The sequence below is a fragment of the Podarcis raffonei genome, chromosome 5, assembly GCF_027172205.1.
Source record: "Podarcis raffonei isolate rPodRaf1 chromosome 5, rPodRaf1.pri, whole genome shotgun sequence".
In the NCBI taxonomy this organism is placed as follows: domain Eukaryota; kingdom Metazoa; phylum Chordata; class Lepidosauria; order Squamata; family Lacertidae; genus Podarcis; species Podarcis raffonei.
This window is the reverse complement of record NC_070606.1, coordinates 59130867-59156357: the sequence shown is the minus strand read 5'-3', so window position 1 is coordinate 59156357 and position 25491 is coordinate 59130867. Positions and strand designations below refer to the sequence as shown.

At 45.4% G+C, this 25491-nt stretch overlaps 1 protein-coding gene across 5 annotated transcripts in view; it reads left to right on the top strand.

Moving 5' to 3' along the window:
• KCNIP2 (potassium voltage-gated channel interacting protein 2) overlaps window positions 1–25491 on the top strand; it is a 103292-nt gene that overhangs the window by 53557 nt on the left and 24244 nt on the right. Inside the window, exon 1 of one of the 5 annotated variants that reach the window (XM_053389438.1) lies at window positions 20734–21379. The exons of the other annotated variants lie outside the window; for them this stretch is intronic. Within the exon in view, the coding sequence (XP_053245413.1) occupies window positions 21277–21379 (103 nt within the window). The 5' untranslated portion in view covers window positions 20734–21276. Of the gene's footprint in view, window positions 1–20733; window positions 21380–25491 lie in introns of those variants that run through there. 5 annotated transcript variants of the gene reach the window in all.

The window sequence follows — 25491 nt, the reverse complement described above, 5'->3', positions numbered from 1 at the left end:
GTAGGGAACCTGCTGCCCTCCAGATGCTGCTGGACTACAACTCCCACCATCCCTGACCTCCAGCAACATCTGGTACCCCATCCCTGGTTTAATGTAACTGAATAGTAATGACTGAAAATGTATTTCAGCTCTGAACTCCTTGTTCTCCAAGCCCCATGCTCTGTCAGCCACACCACACACTACCTGATTTGCCCAGGTAGAATGAGGACACCATTGGTCCTCCTGCCCTCCTTTGCCAGTTTCCCATACTATTTGTCAGGAAAGTTCATTTCACAGCTGGGCATCAGCGCTTAGGTGCATATTCAGGTGTGTATTCATAATGCATATTCAGAAGGATGCATTTTGTCCTCTGTGCCATTGGCTGTAGCACCCAGGTCCCTAAAACTGGCATGTTAGAGTCATCCTTGTGTTTGCCTGAGGATCAAGACAAGTTCCTCATGGGCCATGCCTCAGTTTTCCTAGGTCATGCAATAGGCGTTTATGGTTAGTAAGGAATGAATAACTTTAGTTTACTCTGGAGTCAAGGCACTCAGAATTTGTCAGTCTACCTTAGCTCGGCATCCATGGTTGAGGTTTAACAGAGGCAAACAGAAACAGAATCATCAGGTTTAGCCAGCAGCTTGTGTTCTTCTCAAGATTTAAAGCCAGTTTGGCTTTATGCTTTATGTTTGGCTTTATGTTTAACACAGGTGCACCCTTGCTTGGATGGCAAACACCAGAAAATATGAATTCTGGTATTCTGATTTAGTCTGTGCCAACTGTTCACATGTGAACTTTTTTGTTTGTTTAAAAGTAGCACTTTTAGGGTGCTGGACTGTCTCCACCCAAGTCCCCTTTGTCCACCCCTTTCACTGCTGCTCACAGGCTTTTTGCTGCCTGATCAACTGATGTTTCAGAGTTTGGGGTGGGGAGGGAGAGCATGTATTCAGCAAGATGATGTCATGCAGCCAATTTGATTTGGCTGTGTGCAAACACTGTCAAGCCAATTCATAGCGAGAGTAGTGTTTCCTGCATCACATTATCCTCACTCTCAATATGCTCTGGGGATGACAGGGAGAGTGCTTATCAGGGCGGTAGGGCCATCACCCCTTTTAACACCCACCCCAGTGGAAAAAGCATTTGCAAAAAGCCCTTCTTCCTGCCACACACACACTTTGTCTCACCCTAACTGCAATGTCGTTTGTTCCATCGTGTTGAAATCCTTGTGAGAATTGGGATATTTCCAATCAAATACTGCAGGTGCAAAGGGGAAAGTTGGCTTCTTTGCTTCCTGTTAAAAAAAATTGAATTCCCCCTCAGATGTCTTTCCCTGGTTCTGTCTCTTTAAATGACACCACCCGTTCATGGAACATGCTGCTCAATGGGGCTTGCTCCCCTAATGTTCCTACTTGATACAAAAGACAATGTAGATTAAGAACATTTCCCCTGTAGCTGGCTGCAGACAGTTAATCAAATTGCCCCAAGAAAAGAGAGATTCAATTTGTGTGAAGGGTTGAAAAGAAGATTAACTTGGTTCAAAGCAAAATATTTGGTGTGACGAATCAACTGGTATCCTCGCAGCAGCTTCTCCAGGGACTGAATCGCAACAGCTAGGCACTTGATGTATCAGCCCAGATTTGCTGAAATCTTGGACTGCCAATATTTGTGTAATATCCTGCATAAAGTGTGGAGCTGGATGGAAGGTTTTTGCATCTATCGTGCCCCCCTCCCAGGCACGCATGTTTATTAGTTGAGGGGGTTTGCCAGTGGCCTGCAAGGAAAGGTACCTCTGATTCAAATTCCAAGCTCAGGTGGGCCTGATGTCATCTCTCTTTTTCTGCAAGAATAAAAACCTGAATTTTGGCCACGAGAATGTGACTTTTTGGACTCTGCCATAAGCAAGGGTATCATCTAATATTAACTAGTGAGAAGATGCTTTTTTTTTTGTTTTTATGTTAAAATATTACCTTTAATGCAATTTCTTTTCTTAAATGTAATGTAAGTTGTTACCATATTTCCCCTTAGGATTCAAGGGTCTGCACCCTTATTATTTGGTCTGCCAGTGCTTTGTTCCTGCTCCAGAGGAGCTTCAGTGGTACTAGGATACAAGCCTGCTTAGAGTTTGACTCTTTTCCCATAAAACCTTTGTACTTAATCTTAGCGCCTTAGTACATCATTTTTATCATGCATTCATGTATTCATAGTGCTATCTAGGTGGTCATACACAGTCTCACTTTCAATACTGTTTGAAACGTTTGCAAATGTTTTGGGGTGGTCACACTGCTTCATTCCCAGTCAGTGCCTATCCTATAACTTCCTGCTAAAATCCCATAACTTATTATACCACCAACAAACTGGTTTATCTTGTTGCACTGTAGCCCCTCCAACAATGTGGTAGCATTGGGGAAGCATTGCAGAACAACTAATGAAGCAGAATAAACCCAATGCTAATGGACTATTACTGTGTCAAGAGCAAGTTGCATTAATGCATATGAAATAAAACAGGCTGGATGGGTCTCTAGGTGTGCAGAAGCAGATTGTGGCTAATGAATGAAAGGCACTCTGCACATGCCCTAAGGTGCTCTCTTCTGTATTATTCATTCACATGCCATTAGAGCTGGGCCCAGTCCAAATAAAGCACAGACTCTCCTGTTAAAAGTGCCCTGGAATGCTGTGAGCTCCCTGTGACACTGGGCGAAGAGAAATGATTCCGGATCAATTAACCAGATTGAAACAGTAACATCTGTAGCCAAAAATAGCCTTTTGTCAATATTTGGCTGTGCTTTATTAATAATCAGCTCCCACTCTGATTAGCAGCTCTGTAATAAGATTCAACTGTGACCTAAATTTAACTCTCCTAATGGATAAGGAAGAAGAAGAAGAAGAAGAAGAAGAAGAAGAAGAAGAAGAAGAAGAAGGTATTAGCCATCATTAGATCAGCCTGACCAGGCCAGGTAATCTAGGTGAGTGAGCTCCCAGCTGCAGGAAAGCCATGTCATCAGTGATGAACCCTCATTTCCTGAGCATTGCCTTAGCTGAACAGACGGCACAGGCAGATTCAAATTCTGTAGGACCCACGTTCCGCTGCTGGCTGAGTTGCGTTTTAAGGAATCTGTTGCTGTTATATAACTATGAAATGGTCCATGTGATCCATTGCCCTATTTCAGATAGAAATCAAAGTTGGGGTGTGTGTGTAATTAACCCATAACTGACAGAGATGGGATTGTGTTGGAATATATATATAATATTTATGCTGTTCAGATAAATAGGAACCCAGGGCAGCTTACAACAACCAGTAGTAGGATTGTAAGCCTGAGGACAGGGACTCTCTAAGAAGACACGGCACAGAAGGAAAAAGGGTGGGGAGGGAGGAAGGAAACAGCAAGCTCAGGAACCAGTTCTTAAAGTTACAGTCTTTATAACACAGTTATATAGTTCTACCTACAGATTCTAGAGAGCAGCCCCTCCCTGGAAGTGCTCCCTCCTCCTCAAGGTTATATCTAGGAACAGAGCAGGTGGAAATGTTTGTGTCAAGAGGGCAGGATTGTTCTTGGCACACAATTCTTCCCTCAGTCAGCTGATTCGAGGACAGTCAGAATCCTCCTAAAGAGAGGCCTTGATGGAGTCACCCGCCTCCCTTGCTGTTCCCTGCAGTGGTTCTGGCTGTCTTAGCAAAGAGCAAGTTCTTCCTGGGAGCACCTTTGCCCTCTCTAGATCAGATCGGGGAATCTGCTGAGAAAGGACAGAGTGTTTTGTGATGGTCTTGCGCAGCGTGGTATCCAGAAAATGCTGCCTGCATTTTTGGCTTATTTCTGGGGAGAGATTCAAATTCTCCAAGTACCTCCAGTTTCCCTTGGGCTTGCAGAAGAAGGCAGCCATCCTGGGTTTTGTTTTGTTTTGTTGTTGTTTTTTTGAATGCAAATGGCTTTTTGTGATCTGGCAACCCATCCTGCACAGTGCTTGATGGGGGCAGGCTGCAGAGTATGACTCCATGCCCTTGGGTCATGGGGCCACACATTCACAATGGCATGGAAAATTAGTGGCTGTGCTTGAAGTCTTGCCAATGTGCAACTCTGTCTGCTATTTTTACCCAGGCAGGTGGGTGACGGTTTAATTTTAGCTCGGTGCCAGTACTGTCTCGCCAGGGAACTGGTGGGTGGTTGTGTGTGAGTGTGTTCACAGCTTTCTTTTACATATAGAGGGAGATAAGTGGGGTGATGACACCTGGTTCTTAGACTCCGACTGCGTGCAAAGGTGACAGCACAGTGGTGCACTTATGGCAACACAGGCTACGCGTAGAAAAGTCATAGCTCAGTTGTAGAGGATTTGCCTTGCATGCAGAAGGTCGCAGGTTCAATCCCCAGCAGGGAGAGGCTGTCTGAAACCCTGGAGAGCCACTGTCAGTGTAGACAGTACTGAGCTAGATGGACCAATGGTCTGATTCTGTATAAGGCAGTTTCCTGTTATCCTAAGTGCTTTGAAGATTTGAAGATGCTATATTATTATACAGTAGTATTATTAGGTCAAGGGGTGAGTGACTGAGCCCAGACTCCTGGACATTGTCATCTGCTTCACATATCGATCACAAAAGGATTGTGGTGAAGGGCTGGAGGAGGCAATGTTGCTTGTGTATGCTGCATTTCAGGGTACTTATATTTGGGGAATTATCTTTGTTGTGCTAAAGGTAAGTCCTTACGCACCTCAGGTGAATCATATCTAGTTAGTGTTTAGAGAGAGACTTACAGACCCATAAGGATAAATACACCTGTTTCCTCTTGGTCTGTCTGTGTTGTAAAAATGCAGTAACTTCGTGAGTGAAGGACAAAAATTCTCCCTCTCTGAAATGGAAGAAGGTGACACTGTTTATTCCTGTGGGTTACCCACTGGTGACATGAAGTGTTTGGACTGTTACTCCCAGGTACCCCTTTAGTTTAACAGAGATTGCTTTTCCCTATGCCTGTTTTTGATATCAGCCAACTATTGTTTGTTTGTTGCTGAGAACATCTTCAGCTAAGGAAGCGTTCTGTCTAACCAGAAAGTTTGCTTCCTTCATTTTAAACACTAGGCTGGATTGCTGCTTCTCAGCTTTGATGTAATGAATACTGCTAGTAAAACACTTCCTTCAGTCGCTGCTGAAATTTGAGAGCAAAGCTATTTGGGCATCTGGAGGTGGGTGAAGCTTAACTGATCACACTCATGCATGTGCACACACATGTGTGCACACGCACAGACTTCAGAGACATAGTGCTTCTTAATTGGCACCTCATGCTTCCTGGAGAAGAGTTGCAGCAAAGTTTGAGGATAGGGCTGGGATAGACCCCCGGCAAAAAGCTTGGAGGACTGCTGCTAGTGAATTTAGACTAGGGGTGTCTTCCAGATGTTGATGGACTACAACTCCTATCATACCCAGCCAGCTTAGCCAGTGGTCAGGGATGGTGGGAGTTGTAGTCCAACAACATCTGAGGACCCATTTGAAGAAGACTGATCTAGACAATGCTGATCAAGATGAGTCAATGGTCTAAGTGTATAGGGCAGCTCCCTGTGGACCATTTACTCCCTGGGTGGGGCACAAAACACCTCCATATTGATATCTAACCAAGGTTTCAGAACAGTGAGCCCTGCTGCTCTAAGCAGTTGGCTTAGAGAAGAGGAAGGAAGTGTGTGTGAGTAAGAATTAAATTTGAAAGACCATAAGAAGTTGCCGTAGGTGAAGATGGACACTCCTGGCCTCCATATCTTACCTTGGGGGAGATTTGAGCTGTGGAGGGAGTTACTGCTTCTTCAAGCAGGCAAAAAGCAAAGCAGAAACCCAGCTACTTCTGCGTATTCATTTAATGTGCAGTTTAATTAAGCACAATTTAATATCTTCCCATTCATTATATATAAAGCTCCATGGGGAGGGGGGAGGGAAGCCCCAAACTGCCAGGTGGCAACCCTTGCTGTGGGACAGAGGTGGCCTCAGTTTGTGGGGTGGGGTGGGGGTAGTGAGTTCACACAGGAAGATCCAACACAGTAGGTCCTGATCCCGGCCAAGTAGCTCACCTTCCCCTTCTCCAATGCTCACCCCACTGGGCTCCCCCCGGGCCAGCCAGTTATTTTTAGACAGGCGCCATGTGTTGGAAGGAGAACAATTAATGTAATTGGTTTGGGGAGCCTCGTTTGTGCACAGGGCCGAGAGTGGCTCTGAATCTGCCTGGAAGAGGCTGGCACCAATGTAGCAGAGGACCGGGGGGAGCCAAGGGAAAGCGGGGTGGGCACCGCATCTGGCATGGAGACATGGAGAGGGAAACGCCACACAGTGACAGCCTCTTGTATGCTTCCCTTATCGTCATCCTCCTGGTCATGTCCTACTGGTTCACGACCAAGTGCTTCAAGATCCTCAGTGGTATTGAAGGTAAATTGTGGGCTGCGGGGGGTGGAGGGTGTCTGGTGGAAAGGAAGTGCTGAAGGCAACGCTGGGAATCGGGAGGAAAGGGGTTTCTTGCCGCATAGCAGGCAGCAAGGATAAGGGGCTCCCAGCTCCTTTACAGCCGCAGTGTCTTCTCTTTTTCTTCTTCTGCAATTGCTTTACTCTACCTGCACTTTTCTTCCTTCCCTGGGTCCCTGATCTCTTAGCATGTCGGCAGTGGGCTACCCAGTTCCCCTCAGTTTGTAAAGTCCCCATACCTGTGCACTGATCCTTGTTCCCAAATTAACACATGGTCTAATGCAGTAGTCTTCAGCGTTTTGAGACCCAGGACCCGCTTTTAGTCCAAACGTTCATTTGGGGGTCTACTTCTTAATCTTTTACCATATATTTGCATGGTGGTAGTGCTCCTGTTGTGGCCCCACCTTGGATTCGGCTGCAACCCAATAGTGGGTCCCAACTCACCAGCTGAAGACCAGTGGTCTAATGGACAGCCTTGGGGCTTAAATTCCTAAAGGGAGACTTTGGAGAACCGCAGAAGGTCATCATTCTCTGTGGTGGGGTTTCCCCCCATCTAAACCCAGTTGTGTTGTGTCTAGTTATGGTTACTTGGAGGTAGGAGAAAGCACTCTGCGCATGCTCTTAATTATTATCAAAGCACCCTGATCTTTGTGCTTCTGAATTGAGCATCCGAGATCAATGCTTTGTGTGTTCAACTCTAGTTGACTTCTGGAGTTGCTCTTGCTGAATGGGATGCTCCCTGAATAATTGTCCTTTGATTCTGAACTCTGAGTGATTTTCACAATATAGAGAAGTAGGGAAATTAGCTTTCCCCAGTTCTGAAGTGGGAATAATAGGTCTTAGGTGCTGTGAGTTCCATAAGCGCCAGAAGTTGTTGTTGTGTGTGTGATGGATGCCACTGCCTTAGCTTCGCTGGACTTTAGTGTACTGTTTATGACCATATGATATATTGTGCTCCTTTCCATCATGTTGGCACTCTGTAATGCCAGCAGTGTTTGTGGAGGTGGGGGTTATGGGTAGGAAAGAATGGCACTTTGCAGTCCATTCTTTGGATCATGTTGTAGTTCTTGGTTCTTTTGACAGACCAGTTTGTTGCTGTTGTTGTCTGAGAAGCTTCATCAGGGTGGTTCTTCTGCCAGCTATACAGTATGATTTTACACATGCACAAGACGGCAGTGAACAGATTAAGAAAAGTGAAGGTGAAGACAAGGACTAGTTTGGAGCTGTCCACAGGCAGAGTGAGGGATGGGCTTTGGCTGCAATCTTACCTGCTAGACCAGGGGTCAGCAAACTTTTTCAGCAGGGCGCTGGTCCACTGTCCCTCAGACCTTGTGGGGGGCCGGACTATATTTTTTTTGGGGGGGGGGCGAAATGAATTAATTCCTATGCCCCACAAATAACCCAGAGATGCATTTTAAATAAAAGCACACATCCCACTCATGTAAAAACACCAGGCACGCCCCACAAATAACCCAGAGGTGCATTTTAAATAAAAGGGCACATTATACTGATGTAAAAACACGCTGATTCCCGGACCATCCGCAGGCCGGATTTAGAAGACGATTGGGCCGGATCCGGCCCCTGGGCCTTAGTTTGCCTACCCATGTGCTAGACCAATGAACTACTAGGCAGTTGTGCCTGGTACATGCACAGAGGGGAATGCAAGATACATGCAGAGAGAGAGAGAGAGGAAAAAAAAAACTGACCTGAGAAGGAGATGGTGCTTTTGAAAGAAAAAGAAGATGGCAACCCTGGTTATGATAATGGATAGTACCAGTTGCTGTAGAGGCTGAAAATCCATTTTTTTAGTTTAGAGAAAGGACAAAGTACAGGGAACACGAAAGAGGTGTATTAAGATTATACATGGTGTACAGAAAGTGGATATTTTTTCTCCCTCTTTTGTAATACCAGAACTCCAGGACCGTCCAATGAAGCTCAACGTCAGAAGATTCAAGGCAAATGTAAGAAAGTCCTTCTTCACACCGTCTCGTAGTTAAACTGTGCAGTTTGCTCACACAAGATGTAGTCGTGGCCACCGACTTGGATGGCTTTAAAAGCAGACAAGCACCTGGAGAAGAAGGCTTGTAGCCAGTGACTCCTAGCCGTGATGCCTCTGCTTTGCCTCCCCTGTTAGAGGCACGATGCCTCTGAATGACAGTTGCTGGGAATCAGAAGTGGAGAGAGTGCTATTGCACTCAAGTCCTGCTTGTGGGTTTCCTATAATGGCCATCTGGTTGGCCACTGTGAGAGCAGGAAGTTGGGCTACAGGAGTCTTTGGCAGGACTCTTCTTACATCCTTAGGTGTGCTTGTGAGCACAGGGGCCAGGATACGGCCTGAATGGGGGAATCCTGGGCATTTCTGCCCCCCTCCTCCACCACCACAGGGCTCCAAATAGGCTTGCATTGTAGACACCACACTGCTATTCTGTGTGCCCATAGTCCTTAGTTGCTTGACATGCGTTTGCTTGTTCATTACATTTCTATCCTACCTTTCCTGCAAGGAGCTCAAGGCAGTATATGTGGTTCTCCACAACAACCCTGTGAGGTAGGTTAGGCTGAGACATAGCTGCTAACCACACTGAGTGGGTATTTCAGCCTAGGCCTCCCCAGTTCTAATCTAACACACTGTTATAGTCAAATGAGACTGAAGTAAGCATCCAGTGGCAATCTCCCTAAGTGTGAATGCACTGAGAATGTAATTTTCAGGCAAAGTCCTCCATGCCTTCAATTAGTCCCACTGTGCCATTTCTTTCAAATGCTTTTAGACGCAGCTGCGGACTAGTTTCTTGGCAGGGACCCTGCCTGCCATGCCCATTTGGAGCAGGAAGTAGGGTTTCTTCAGCAGGAGCAGCAGCTGTGTTTCAGACAACAGAGGTGTCACATGAAATACAACAGGGATGGGGAACCTGTGGCCCTCCAGACATTGTTGGACTCCAGTTCCCATCAGCCCTCTGCCAGCATGGCCCAATGATCAGGGATGATGGGAGTTGTATGCCAGAAACATCCAGAGGGCCACAGGTTGCCCCACTCCTGAAATACAGAATCGATACCTTCTAACTTTAATGTAGCTTTCAGTGCATCCCAGTTCCCTGCCTCAGAAGGTGCAAAGAGGAGGCTGCAGGCTGTGGGGTGCAACCAACAGAGAGAGAAAGATAGAGGGATTGGGTGCCTGCCAATTGTTGACACTTAAAAACTCAAGAGCAAAGCGAAAGCAAACTGGACAACATTTCAGAGTCTCATCTCTTCTTTCCACCCCCAGATTTATGGGCTCAGTATTCTATACTGACAGAAGCATTTGTTGGTAATTCATTTGTGAATTTGCTACTTGCTATTAATGAATTCAGAGTGATGTCGCTTATTTGTTATAAATAATTTCTGAAGCACTTCAGTATGTCAAGCGCTTTACTACTCGTCATCTCACTTGCCTCTCTGTCCCTGTGAAGTAGGTCATTGCAATTTCCATTATAAGGACAAGAAGTCAAGACTGAAGTCCTTTCTGCAGGATCAAACAAAAGTTCCCCAGCCACATTTCCTGATTTGTGTGATGCTCTTGCAAATTTGAATCCAATGCTAAGAGTGCACTATTGCTGCTGTTTCTCCTTTCCGCCTTTTTGGAGTAACTCCCACTAACTACATGTAGTCCATCACACAGTGGTGCCAGGGCAGGTCTTCAGAGCAGGAGTCCAGGGCCTCACTCAGCAGAATGGGTAGCCCCCTCCCACATATGCAGCAGGAGGGGGGACTCACCACAGTGTGCAGTAAGTGAAGCAACATACATTGCCATTTAAGAACCCCTTTGTTTAGTCGTTTAGTCGTGTCTGACTCTTCGTGACCCCATGGACCCTCTGGCACGCCAGGCACTCCTGTCTTCCACTGCCTCCCGCAGTTTGGTCAAACTCATGCTGGTAACCTCGAGAACACTGTCCAACCATCTCGTCCTCTGTCGCCCCCTTCTCCTTGTGCCCTCCATCTTTCCCAGCATCAGGGTCTTTTCCAGGGAGTCTTCTCTTCTCATGAGGTGGCCAAAGTATTGGAGCCTCAGTTTCACGATCTGTCCTTCCAGTGAGCACTCAGGGCTAATTTCCTTAAGAATGGATAGGTTTGATCTTCTTGCAGTCCATGGGACTCTCAAGAGTCTCCTCCAGCACCATTAAGAACCCCTACCCACTCATAAAACCACTAAGTCCTGTTTCTAACATTTGCCAGCAAATGAAGAAGGGAGGGAGGGAAGAGAGGAAGGAAGGAAGCATCTCATGGATGCTGTCATTCAAGGATGATGGGAGTTGCAGTCCAACACCTCCCATCTTCCCCGACCATTGGCCATACCAGCTGGAGCTGATAAGTGTTGGAGCCTGACCACACCCAAAGCTTCCCCATTCCTGATGTACCCAGAAGATTCATGCATTGACCACGGGGTTAGATTTGATGGCCCCCAATGTCTCTCCCAATTCATGATTCTGTGAACTCAAGGCAGCTGAGAGTTGGTGGGTGGATGTAATTTTGATGCCTTTGCTGCTTATTTAAGTTTTAGTTGCTGTTGTTTGGATGAATGTGCCAGTGCTAGAATTGTGCCCAGTTCCCAGCAACATGGGAGCCAGGCATGGACTTGTGAACTGAGGCAGGAGGGCTGCAGGCAAATGAAGACTAAGGCTGGACGCCAGGTTCTAGGACACAATAGGTCAGGGGCTGTGAAGAAGACTGGAGAGAGAAGCTTATTCTGTATTCTATACCGTCTACAATATGTTTGTCCACACTGAACATACACAGCTATTGAGATTGCCATCTGTGCAAAGTGTCATATTTTCTCAGGTCTTATATTTCTAATATGGGGCAGTTTGGGAGTGATGCCCCTGAAACATAAGGCCATCTTCCATGAAAGGCATGTGAACTGTGTTCAGCAAAAAAAAGTAATTCTGGAGAAAAGTGGAATATGTATGTCCTGTATTAACCAAAAAGGAGCCATTCTGAAAAGTGTAAGCCATTGAAAAACCACAGAAGTGAAGTATTCAGTCTATCTTTTGCTATTGCCTGACCAGACACAACTTGTGTAGACAGTTCCTTGGAAGTGCTGATCAACTAGCATTCTTCATCTCTCACTGGGATGACATATATACTGCCGTTTGTTCTAATTTGCAGTTTTATCAGAATGCTTTGATTGGTTTCCAGAAGCACCTGGCTCCTGAGATTATAAACTATACCTGGAAATAGGAGCAGGAAATGTAACCCACATACGCTTCAACCTGCTTGATCTATTCTTTAGAAGAGTGGTCCATGAGAGTTAAATAAGAAAGGAGTACTTTGGCTTCACATCAGTTTCTGGTTGTGGGATGTGAGGGTGGGAGGGAGTATGTGGGAAGGTGGGGGTGGGGATGTATGGTGTATGTGAACCATCTCTATTTATCTACATGGAATTAGCTTAAATACATGGTGTGGTGATGTCAGCATGTTGAGCAGGGTGCTAGGGTGAAAGCAATTAAAAATTAAGGTTGCACAGATTTTTTTGAGCTTTAAATTTGGGCATGAAAATTAAGCTACCCTTATTCAGGAAGAGGGGTGTGTGATTATTAGTGGTCTTTTGCATCATTTTCCTTCATGCCTTCTGTCATGCCTCTGCTAGAGGAGTCCTCCTCAGATGAAAAATTGCTGCTCCCTGGGGGGAACCATATGGAGGAAGAAGTGAGGCAGACCCAGGCCTATCAGACTAGACTGTTAACATCCCAAGCCTGGGCTGAGCCACCTCCAGGCCCTGCTAAGCTATCTACCAAGGAATGCAGGAGTTGTTTCTCCAAACAGGAGGTGCCCAATCCTACATTTAAAGCCTGAATCTCTTGTGTCTGTAGTGCATTGCTAAATGCTACGTTCCAGATTCCAATGCTGCATAATGCCATTCTCTGCTTCAGTTCTTACCAGACTTCCCCTTCTCTTCCTGAATTTCCTCTAGGCTGACTACTTCCCTTTGACTGCGTTGTCACATGCGTGTCCTTCATTTCACCATCCATGTTTCCAAAGTATGGATGGTGGGCTGCTGTGGGAGTGATGAAATCCACTTGGCCACTTTATGGCTAAGAAAGCACGGTGGTGTGAGGAATATTGTCCCAAGTCAGTGTCACTAGCTCCCACTAATGTGGTGCCAGACTATTATTGTCTTAAGGGTCCCCGAGTAGATTTGGGTCCCCAGATGTTTCTTGCATACCACCAAAGTCCTTGCACAGCACCCCCTGAGTTCTGCTTCATCTACTTGAAAAGCACCCACCCCACAGAACCCCTACAAATAATGCAGGATGTTAGAAGGAATTTTGCTCTTGCATTTGGATCTGAGCAGCTTGCAGTTTCAGCACCCTGGACAGTTCATGTGCTTCATTAACAGGCACATAGAAGGCCTCATTATTTTAAGAAACATTTTTAAAATAAAAATCTGTGAAAAGGAGGGTAGGAACAGAAGGTATCTACAGCCAAATACAGAGAATTCACCCCTGTGAGATTAAATGCTTAACTCTTCACAATCCCAACCAAACCATGGCCTTCCTTTGAAGCTTCATTTTCCTACATAGTTTTGCAATTAATATGCTACAGATTTGTGGAATGGAAAGGGTGATTCAATTTAGGGCTCGGCTGCGTTCAGAGACAAGAATAGGCTCGGTCGTAAATCCTTTTAATGTTATCTCCTCTGACTTCCCAGAGCTCTTTTGCGCACCTGCATGGAAAGATGACTTGCTAAATCAAAGACGAATTTATAATAATTGTGAATTAGATTGGAGAATCGGTGCAATGATAAGCCTTAGCAGGCTAATACGTCATTTTGCATGCTTCTGCATTTGCAGTATTAATTTTGCAGCTACAACAAGTGACACCTTGGTCACAGATAAGATGGAACCATATGTAATGGCAAATTAATAACAAACCCTTTAAAAAAAAACCAAAACCCTTCACTGTTTCAAGGAGTGTGTATTTAAAATTACACATACATTAAAGAGAGAAGTACTTTATTGCATATGTAGACATTGATGGATCCAGCAATGTGGAATCTTCCTTGACTTTAGCCCACATGTTTGAATAGTTGCTCCAGGTTCTTGATCACTGTAGCCAAGTTTTGCTCTTAACTTCGATTGAATAAGTTTCTCCCTTATTGTCTCTGGTGCTTCCAGACAAGTTGCTGCATCATTTACATTCCAGTCTCATTTCCCACATGACGTTCATGAGGTAAAGTGGGGATGGGGAAACCATGGCCCTCCAGATGTTGCTGGATTACAACTCCCATCATCCCTGACCATTAACCATGCTAGCTGGGGCTGATGGGAGTTGGAGTCCAACAACATTTGGACTGCCACAGGTTCTCTACCTCTGAGGTAGAAGGTGTGTTTTGTATGAATCAGTATGGATTACTCAACCTTTAACATCCTTTCAGAAGGTTAACCCTGTGAGTGCATTGCAGCACAAACAACAAAAGCACTTGCGGCACCTTAACCTATGTATACCACTGAACAATAGTCATTTTCCTTTTGTGGCAAAGGGGTTCCATTTTTAATACGTGTGTCAGAACTTAAATGCACTTTGCTGATTGTTAATAGAAATGTTAGGTAGTAAATGTTCTAACTAAACGAATCTGTTTTAGAATCTTGTTATTCATATGTGTCTGAACGTGCATGTTTCATGAGAAACTATTTTGAGTTTGACAGCCACTATGATGGTTGGCAGTGAGGTAATTTAAATTCTGATGTTTAAAATTTGTTTGGTGGTTCCACAACAAGATGACCAGCTTTACAAAAAAAATAATGCTTTTAATAGTTTCTACTTTTTTGGAGATTTCATGCTTGCCGAGTGCATTAATTAGTTATTTTTTTTCCAAAAGAAAAGAAAGAAAGCTCAAAAGGTTTCATCTGCCTGAAGCACAAAAACAGTTCTGTTTAGTAATTCTGAAGGTTTTGGCTTTGGTTATTGCTAGGAAACCTGAGCAAGGGAGGTTTCCAGATGGAGGAGGGAGAGAAGATTCCTGGCACATGGCAGGGGAAAGATCTGATTTGAAGACAGGGATTAGCAAGATGTGCTACAAAGGGATGCTGAACTATATGCTCTTGTTTGTGGTTGTCCAGGTAGACTTTAGCCACCAGAGGGTGTAATGAAGCTGCATTTTAGAGCAGTGCTTTTGTTTTGCTCTGTATCTTCCCAAATATCATTCTGGCCATATTTAGAATTTTGTTAATCCCTTGAATAAATTGCACTAAGCCTTTGTTCTCCTGCCTTTGTAGTTTTATAGCTTCGTTATGTGCAAAATCTCTGTTCCCCTCTGCTTTGACTATTTGCTATCTTGTTCTTTTTGTTTATCTTGTTCTGTATTATCTCCTTGTACTAATCTTCCCAAGCACTAACGCTAAACAAGCAAACAACATGTTAACAATAAAGCATTGGAGCATGAGATCCCACTAACCCACATCTCCTTTGCAGTACCTGGCATGGGTACAACAGATCACAGCACTGTTGATTAATCTGGAATTATTCCTGGATCTGTGCTTGCAGTCCAACTCCATTCTAAGTAGGCCTGGAAAGAGTGGGAAATCTTTTGCATTTAATCACCCATACTGTGTGAGAACAACAAGGTATTTAATAGTTGTTAAGGAGTAACACTATCATGTCATGTGATCCTGTATGTGTATGCCCACAGGTGGCTCTGAGATGACCTTAATTTATGGGTCTTGTTCTTTAATTGGACCTTTCAAAGTGGCTAATTCTCAGATTGCCTCCAGGCTGTCAGTATTTTGCATGAGGGATTCAAGTTCCTACTGCAAGTTTAGGTTTGCACTCTGCCCACATAGTGGATAAATATCATTATTTATTTATTTGTTTAACTTTTTGCTGTTAGAACAGCAAAATCTGAAGAAGTGTGCATGCACACGAAAGCTCATACCAAGAACTAACTTAGTTGGTCTTTAAGGTGCTACTGGAAGGAAAAAAATTTTTTGTTTTGACTATGGCAGACCAACACGGCTACCTATCTGTAACTTTTTGCTGTTAGGAAAGTGAGAGGTAAATGCACTGAAAAGTGTGAGATGAACAAATGACACAGGAAGATGGATAAAAAGTGCACAAGCAAATCAGGACAAATGCTCATTGTCATATAACCACCCCATAAACTGATCAGGACAAACGTTCAACAAAGACTGGACACATTCTGACCTTCTCTGGAAGAGCCCGCGTTTTCATGCAGTGATAACATTTGACCACTAGAGGCCACTCTGGTGTGCGCCTGTGGGATCTTGCTGTCTCCTCCCCTCAAGCAGGGAGCCCAGACTGGATATTGACAGCAAAATTAGTGGCTTCAGAATGGAGCACAAAGAAGGTTGTTGGTGTTCAGGTCTTGGCTCGTGCATGCAGTAATCAATTTTCATCCATTCACACATCAATGTAAACAGCATCACTGGAGTATATGAGAAGGACCGGCTCCTAAGGTCCTGATGGATTATAGACCAGGGGAGTACATTGCTTCCCTCCCCTCATGGTGAATTCTGTTTTAAATTGAAAGCTAATTGGTCGGGAGGAGGATAATGTTGTTGCTTTTTGGATTCTTTTTTTAAAAATTGAGCTGAATGTTCTCTTGTACACCAAGGTTGCACTGGTGAGCAACTGTGGCACGCAACCAGGGAAGGCATGTGTGTGTGTGTGTGTGTGTGTGTGTGTGTGTTTATATAAAAAGATTGCACATAGTTGGTTTGTTGCTACTCCTCACTAACGATATATTGTACCATATGCAATATTTGTTTATCCACAGTCCCATTAGACAGCCACAGCTATTGAGATTGCTTCTGTGGAAACTGTCACATTTTCTCATGTCTGAAATATCTAATATGGGTGGGTGGGAGTAACGTCCCTGCAATATAAGGGCATCGTCCATGCAAGGCCTGTAGACCGTGTTCAACAACAAAAAAGTAATTCTGGAGAAAAGGGGAATAATGCATGTCCTGTATATTAACTTCATTAACCAAAATTGAAAAACCACAGAAATGAAGCGTTTAGTTTGTCTTTTGTTATCTCCTCATGTTTTAAGTTTTCCAGCAGTCTAAGTCCATTGCTTAACAAGACACAGCTTGGAAGTGCTGATCAAGCAACACTCTCCATGTCACTGCGATGACATATATATTGCTGTTTGTTCCAATCTGCAGTTTTATCAGAATGCTTTGATTGCTTTCCAGAAGCACCTGGCTCCTGAGATTGTGAACTATACCTGGAAATAGGAGCAGGAAATGTAACCCCCATACATTTCAACCTGCTTGCCTTAATATTCTTTAGTAGAGTGGCCAAAAGATCCTTATGAGTTAAATAAGAAAGGAGTACTTAGGCTTCACATCAGCTTAGAGTTTCATGTGCGTATGTGTACGATGTATGTGAACCATCTCTATTTATCTACATGGAATTAGCTTAAATACATGGTGTGGTGATGGCAGCAGTCTTGAGCAGAGTTCTAGTGTGAAAGCAATTAAAAATTAGTGTTGCGCTGATTATTTTTTTAGCTTTCTTTGTGCAGTGACCTGACTGTCCGTCATCTCATCACCCGGGTTTCAAAAGTGTGGCTGGTGGGCTGTTGTGGGAGTGATGTGATCCTCTTGCCAAAGCAAGGTGGGGTGAGGCACATTGTCCCAAGCCAGCCCCCACTGGAAACCACTAGCTACCACTAATTTGGTGCCAGACTATTATTGTCTTGGGGGTTTCCAAGCAGGTGAAGTTCCCCAGATGCTTCTTGGATACCATACAAGCACTTGCAGAGCACCCTGAGTTCTGCTTCATCTATGTGAAGAGCACCCACCCCACAGAACCTCAGCACACAGTGCAAACAAGCCAAGAAGCCCTTGTTTCTAGAAGAGTCCATTTAAGTTCAAAGGAAGGGGCAAGGTCAAAGAGAGCCTCTTGTCACACTCCCCACTTCTGTGTCTTATAACTACTTAAAGAATCTGTGGGTGTAACCCTCTGTTGGTGTTGCTGAACTCATGGCTATTATAGTCAGGATGATAATTGCTGTGTTGGCTTTACAGCTACTTTGACCTGCTCCTTTTGTTGGTGATGACCCTGTTCTGGTACTTCATCCCTGGTCATCCTTGTGCCCATAGCTTCCTGAAGCCCTTTTAACACTGCCCTGAGTTTGAACACGACAAGCCTCCGTTTGCATGGATTTAAGATGCACAGCAAGGTTGAGAACAGATCAGCCTCTCTTTGTGCCAAACTGACCTTGGCTTAGTTTGAAAGGAGTTGGCTGGTAGATGCGTAATTCTGTCTCACTGCTGGAATAGATTGCCTTTTGATAGACACTTTCTACTTCTGTGAGTTTTTATTCTATGTAAAGGAGCTGCTGCTGGACTAAGCAGTGTGCAGGATGACAGCACCCCATACTTTAGAGTGTATGGACTGTAGTGGCCTGTGGCTGACTTTGCAATAGCTTTTCATTCAAGGGGATAAATGCTGCCTTCACCTTATCTGTCTGAAGGCTACTGGTTCCAGAGCTTCTGTCTCCTATTTCGTGTGTGTGTGTGTGTGTGTGTGTGTGTGTAAGATAAAGGACCCCTGGACGGTTAAGTCCAGTCAAATGCGACTATGGGGTTGCGGCACTCATCTTGCTTTCAGGCCAAGGGACCCGGTGTTTGTCCACTGACAGCTTTCCGGGGTATGTGGCCAGCATGACTAAACCACTTCTGGAGCAATGGAATACCATGACAGAAACCAGAGCACATGGAAAAACCACTTACCTTCCCGCCACAGTGGTACCTATTTATCTACTTGGACTGGAGTGCTTTTGAACTACTAGGTTGGCAGGAGCTATACACACACACACACACACACACACACACAGTTGGCAACACACATACGTAATTATAAATCCTGACCTAATAGCAAGAGATAGTTTTTAGTGTTGTAATTCACTACATACAGTATTTGACCTGGGTGCCAGCCCTACTGTCACAAGAATCATACAAAGATTCCCCAACCCCTCCCATATACATGAACATTAAGGAGGAGATGGGATTTTGTTGTGTCCTGAGGCTGCATTGAGATAACAGTATCTCTGGCTTTTGGCACCTGTTAGCACTCTGCTTCCCTGCAAAAAGGCCTACTCTCTGCAAGAGTTTAGCTGTGTAGCTGCTCAAGCTCCGGGATCTCCCCCACACATTGCTTTGTGTCTTTCAACAGGGAATCTCTCCTAAATGAGTTTGCACATTTTACCCCTTTTGTAAGGACAGATGCTGTGTATCATCATCAACACTGCTTTGTGTTGATGATTTTACATACATTTAACTCAGCCTTAACGTACAAGTTACAGTCTGCGCTCTCTTATTTCCCCACCTCCCTCTGACTTCACAGCTCATATTGTTTCCTCTCCACAACTGTGTGTATGTACTGCCAATTTAGGGTAACACTTTTGTGCATCTGAAGAAGTGGACGCTAGTCCATGAAAGCTTATGCCTGGCAGGAGGGATTTCTCGGACGGAATGAATGCATCAGAATGAGAGAGCGAGGCTAGCGTAATCCAGCCCTGCAGAATTGCTGAGCAAAATCTCCTGACCTGATGGTGTTTGGCGGGGTGAGGGAGAGTAGGAAGACCCTCCAGATCCATCAGGGATCTGTACCCAGTTCCTCTTCTCCTTTGGACTCAACATTTGGAAAGAGATGCAAAGTGACTAGAGGGATGGGGATGACACATACACTGACATCTCTACTCACTATCCCATTGGTATAAGTGCACTCTCCTCTTCTGCTCTGTAATAAGAGTGGCTGGCTGGACTGGGGTGCAGAGTTGTCTCTGATGAGCAATAATAACCAATGGTTTGTGGGGATTAAGGAATTAACTCTCACAATGGGAGAATCATTGGCCTGGGCAACCCTTGCCCTCTTCCAGCAGGCCACAGTTGGGGCTCTTGTTTCAGGTTTCGTCTATCTGAAGGGCAGGCGCCAATGCTAGGCTGGCAGCCTCCCCTGGGCTCTGCTGGTATGAGTAATATGCAGAGCCTGGGCAGGCCCTCCCCCTCCCCTGAATCCTGGCACCAGGCCCTGGCATTTTTCTTGACTCTGGTTCAGGCACGTCCAGTTCTACAAATGAAAGGCTTAGCCAGTCAGAAACTGCCAATGCTGCTGCTCAGTAAGCTGTTAAGATCCGGGCACTTCTAGGTATGTGTGTTGACAAAAATATAGACCAGGTGGGTGAGGAGAGCTAAGGGAGAACACCAGCAGCACAACGGAGGTATCTAAAAGCTGGGGCTGAAGGAGTTTGGGGCACAGTCTGGGAAACACCCAGAAGTGGTAGAACTTGTACCTGGGATATTGGATGCTCCCATTCTCCACTCTTCTCCATCCTTAGGCAGGGATAGGAATGGATTTAAAAGCTAGTCAGGTGTTTTAGATGCCAATCAGGTTGATGGCTGGGGAAAAAACTTGCATACCTTTGGCAACGTCTTTGTTAGTGCTGTTTTTGCTGACTGTGGATTTAAAAAACAACAACAGTCAGGCAGCAGAAAAAAATAGATAGAAGTATCTAGAAGGTGAACAAGTAGGGGACCTGTCAGGTGTTGGCAGACTGTTTTTATAACCATGCTGCTACTTTTATATCCTTTGACAAACCCTTCCCCTCCCCATGCCAGGCAATCAATAGCTTTCTGAATATTGGTGTGCGTAGTGTATTTCTGGTGTCTGCTTTGAGCCCTGGCTATCAATTTACAGGTAGCAGCTGAAACAACATCAGTAAATATACCTGCCAGCTGCCAGCTGCAAAGCAGGCTGCTTTCTCCTCTGGCACTAGAATTCCACCCCCAGGCCAGCTCTCCCCTTGGCGTCTGTGGGGCATTATTGGGGAAGAAATTCTGAAGGCTTGGATGCTGCCTTAGATAGGGATTCCTTCTAAAGTCAGGCATTGGGGGTTCCTTCTCTGTCCAGTGAGCTAGTTTATCATTACCCTCTCCCTTGGTCTTGTGATACTATGCAACCCTTACCCTTTTATCCAGCATGATACTTCTTAACCACCAACACACACACACACCCTCCAAGCAGAGGCAGCTAGGATGCTCTTCGTGATGGCAAAATTGTCAAGCAGAACCATTGTAAAAAAAATTAAAAGGAGAACCATGTAGGATGGTGGGAAGGACATTAAGAAATTGGTGGTCACCACCTGGGCTAGCCTTGCTCAGCTGGGTGTTCTGGAGGTGGACTCTCAGGCTGGGTTGAAGTTTTCCAGAGTATGTTGTCCTCTGTGGCAAGAGATGGGCAAGGGCAGTGCCTAGAGAGATACAGGTGTCCTCCCACAGCAGTGCTGGGACTGGACATGTTGAGGCGTCACATGAGGGTCTCTCCCTGTTTAATGCCCCCTCCCATCTGCACTGAACTTTCCTGGGCACAAGCCAAGATCCTCTTAACTCTCCCATCTCCTTAGCAGCTGCATTAAGCAAATCGATTGTGTTGGTGTCATTGGGATGGGATGGGAGGGCAGGGCTCCTTCTGCACACATTCCTCCCCCCCCCCCCTTTGCATTTCTCTCTTGGCGCTGCTGCCACGCTCCCTCTCTCCCTCTCACTTTCATCTCTGCGAGCCAGGCAAGCGCAGCTCAGACTCCACTGCCTGAGACTTTGCAAACTGCCTGCCCTGCGCTGGGTGACCCTTTTCTCCCCTTAGCAGGCACAGCAATCTCTGTGCCCCTTGGGAGAGGGTCAGAGGTGCCCCCGGTGCTGTTCCTGATGGAGGCTGATCTTCAGCAGCAGGGTTGAAAGCAGCAGCACCGTTTCAAAGGGAATACAAGGACCCACGGGCATGTGGGTGACCCTGGCTGAACTGGGGTGAGTGAGGAGCTGGGAGAGCAGGCACGGGTGGGCTTGAGGGCCTTGATGCCATGACTCCCCTTCACCATGAACCTGGAAGGCCTGGAGATGATTGCCGTGTTGGTGGTTCTGGTCCTCTTCGTCAAGGTGCTGGAGCAGTTTGGACTCTTTGAGCCGGTCTCCTTGGAAGGTAATGCACAGGGAAAGGGGTGGTGCTGGGGAACTGGCTCTGCTTAATCTGTACTCCTCTGGCTGGTTGTAGGGTGAGCCTTGATTAGCCAAATCTATCACTTTTGACAGGGCAATGGGTAGTTAAGTTTAGTGGAGAGGGAGCCTCTGCTGCAACCCAGAAGGCTTTATTATCCCTTCAAAAATTAAAAAATAAATAAATACTTGGATGGACTCTAAGGGGCAATGAGATTGTGGAAAGGGTCATACACCTTTTGGAGTGCATGCAGTTGAAGACTATACTAAATACAGAGGATAAGCAGCAATGCCTATCCTTAAAGTGAGAACTGGAAACTAAAAGAAAGGAAGGGAAAGTGTTTGCACTCCGTGCAAAGTAAGAGAGAAGTGCAGAGCTCTACACCAAATGGATGAGCCTTGGTTAAGTAGAACTTTGAAGCAGGCAGATCATCTAAGCCACAAGCCTGTGTCAGACACAGTGTCCCCTTCCAGGGTGATGACTTCTTAAAGAGGCAGGAAACCATGGAACTTTCTGAACCCCATCTAGATCTGAAGCAAGTGGGCACGAGTGTGGCACCAACTTGGTGCCGCTAATACATGCGTTCACCTTGCATGAGAAAAACATTTTAGAGGTGCATGCTTGGAGTGTGGACTGGTAAACAAGCATGGTGAACCTGAGCAGGAGATGTGTGACGGATGGCACTGGAAGGTGGAGGGGGCACTGTGTGTATGGGTTATTATGTTGATAGAGGTGGTAGCTTGCATTCTGTTGGCAATAAACACATGTGAAGCAGTAGTATTGGATGACTAGAGACAGGCACTGTGTGCTTATTTTAGTGGGAAGTGTGCAAGTATTGATGAGCCCTGTATAACGATCTCTGTATCTGTACAGTGCTTTGGTGTGGTGTGGTGGACTCTATGCAAATGCCCTTCTGCTTCAAGGTGTCAGCCCCTCTCTTCCTATGCTAGACTTCCTTGAGACTGGGCTTCTCCAGGCGACCTGTTTATTGAGCACTTGTGCTAATTTGCTTGCACAGATCTTACCTGGAGCTTATATTATGATCAGGCTTTATTAAGCATTCATTCTGATTTGTTTGCAAGGGGGGTCATGTGGCAATGAACATTCATTCTGATTAATAGGAAATGATCTTCTTACTAATCACTTGCTCATCCCATCCTTTTAAGTGCACTTCCTAGTCACTTTCTTAGCTGCAAAAAGTCTGCTTAAAAATAAATAAGCAGATTTGTTGCCCTGGGGCAACAGATCACTTTAATCCACTTCAACAGCACAAACCCTTGCAAGTATGCCCTTGAGTCCCTCCCTGAAAATAGTGCTCATCTGGAGGAACCCATTGTCCCTCACTGCAGCACTTAGAAGAGGAAGATGCAGGAGGAAAAATGTTAACATAAGGACCCACAAAGGGGAGGCAGGAAGTCCATGGGAATTTATGGAAGTCTCTTTTCGTTTTGATTGCTTGACAATTGTTTGTAAATTTCAAAATCTGAAAATTAAATAAATTTATTTTTTAAAAAAATAGAAGAGGAAGGGCTGTAACTCAGTGGAGCACATGTCCTTTGCATGCAAAAGTTTCCAGGTTCAATCCCCACCATCTAGTACTGAGCTAGATGGACCAATGATCTCACATGGTATAAGGCTGCTTCCAATATTCCTATAACATTGCAGAATGAAAATAATATGTGATGATGCCATATAGGGGTAAAACTTTGACCAGGTGATTAGGTGGCTCACATGCTCTTTCTCCACTGTGGGCTTATCCGCACTTCTGATTGTGCCATGCATGGAAGGACAGGTCTGAGTGGTTTTCCCATTGCCCCGCTCCTCTGCAAGGGAAAAGCCATTCTTTAGTGACAGATTGGAAGAAATGGCAATCAGGGAAACCCAAATTGCTGTTTGCTCAAATTGAAAAAGCAGAGTTTTCCCCCAGGGGAAAGCGGCAGGATGAGAGGAAGTGTAGCTAAGCCCTGAGTGTTGAACAAGTTGCCTGAGGTTGCTTGCCTGTAGGACTCTGGGCATTAGCCATGAAAACCAATACAGTTCCAAGAAGCAGAGACAGGGAAATGAGAAAAGCAAGCAAGCCACCGTAGATTCTGCTTGGGCAAGAATGCTCTGTGCATAGTTTGACCCTTGTGTCACGTGCCTACTCCTGCCCTGTGACAGGCTGCTCCCAGAGCTGAACTCCATTGCTTAGTATCATATTTTGGAGGCGATTTCTTGGTACTGGGAGCTCATAAAGGATCTTTCCCACCCTTCCCCATTCATGGGACATTCCATTTTGTCTGTCCTTTTCACACTGTGTAAATACGTTTGTTTCAGTTCCTACTTTCACCTTGAAAAAAAACCAGTTCCATTTTCCCCACCCCTTTTGCGGAAAGGGGCAAGTTAGGTGTCACAGAAGTGGATTACATTCTTTGCTGCAGCTATGATGCTTTGCCTTTCACGGGTTTTCCATTCCTGCCTGCTTTCTCCACTGAGAGTTGGGCTTAACTCTGCCCCCTCCATTGTGCCTGCTGTGTTATCTCTTTGTGCAGACATTCTGGACAGAGATCTGTGGCTGCTCTACTTGTTGCTGCTTGAGACTGGGACTTCCCAGAGATTTATGTGTTGGAGGACAGCATCCAGTTGCTTTGCAGATGACTTAGTTTGGGCTACAGGGAGTGGAGTCTAATTCTTTGACTGTTTGGTTTTTAGAATGGATTTGCTGCCTGAGAGAATGCAGATATTCAATAAGTGTCTACACAAGGAGAGAGATCATAGTCTGGCAGATAAAAATGTGGCATATCCAAGGTTAACAAGTCATCCCAGTTGTCTGATGGTCGCACTTCTTCATAGCACGGCTGCAGAGCCAGTAAAAAACATCTATAGATGGCCCTACGAAGCACCTTTCACTTCATCATCTATCTGTTTCACAACACTATTGTAGTCTGACCTCTTGTTTCCCGTGCATAGTCAGTCACCCATGGCTATAAACTTAGCCAAGAGACAAAATCAGAAACGCATTGCTATTAACATAACCAATAATCTGTTCACGACCTACATGGTAACATTGATACTTGGCAAATGGGTAAGGGAAAATGGGTCACATAGCAGAGAATGGCAGAGTTCAAGATCACAGAGAAAGGGAGTCTTGTCAATAAACCCACACTAGCGGGGGGGGGGGGATTTAACGGCCTGCTGGGGCTAGTAGAGGTGCGAATCAGAACTCCATACTTCTTGCAGCAGCCTGTTGTATTTCTCTGCTGGCTGTGGAGCAGGGGGCTTCCCTAACCCTCTGACAGCCCACTTGGTTTCTGTGGTGGGTGCATTCTGTGCCTCTTCTAGCAGCCCCACCAGTTGCCTACATGCATAAAGGAAGGGCATTCAGTGTTAGAGCATCTGCCTTGGATCCAGAAGGTCCCAGGATCAGTCGACAACTCCTGGTAGGGCTGGGAATGTCCCCTTCCTGAAACCTCAGAGAGCTTCTGCCATTTAGTCTGAACAGCCCCGAGCTAGATGTACCAATGGTATGACTCAGTAGAAGGCACCTTCCTGTTATCCTATACAGTGTCTCTCTATAATGCTTCTTTATTTTCCTTGTGCATGAAGTGTAGGACCTAATCAAATTTGATGCCTCTGATGTGCATTTATGGTATCTAATCAGAATATTATGCCTATATAGGTACATCCACTAAAGAATAGAATACCATGGCAAGTCCTGTTTTGCTTGTCCAGCAAAATGTTGTCATTGGTTGCTCTGTGGTTCTTCATAATTTGGTCTTGTAGGGCACAATAATGACTTGAGAACTGCATAGAGAGTCATTTGTAGCACCTTTGCAGGAGCACAGGAGCAGGCATGTGGCTGTAAGTCCCCAGTCCTCCACAAATGTTTTATCTATCTATTTAGTGCATTTGTACCCCCAAAAGGCTCCCAGAGTGGTTTACATACAAATAAGATAGTCCCTGCCCACAAGCTTACAATATAAAAGGCATGGCACACACACGGGGAAATGGACAGGTAGCGAAGAGGGAAAAGCAAACTCAGGTACCAATTCCTAAAGTTAAATAGTTCAGGGACAGGAAGTGCCAGATGGAGCTGGTCTTTCAGCAGAGCTGACGGG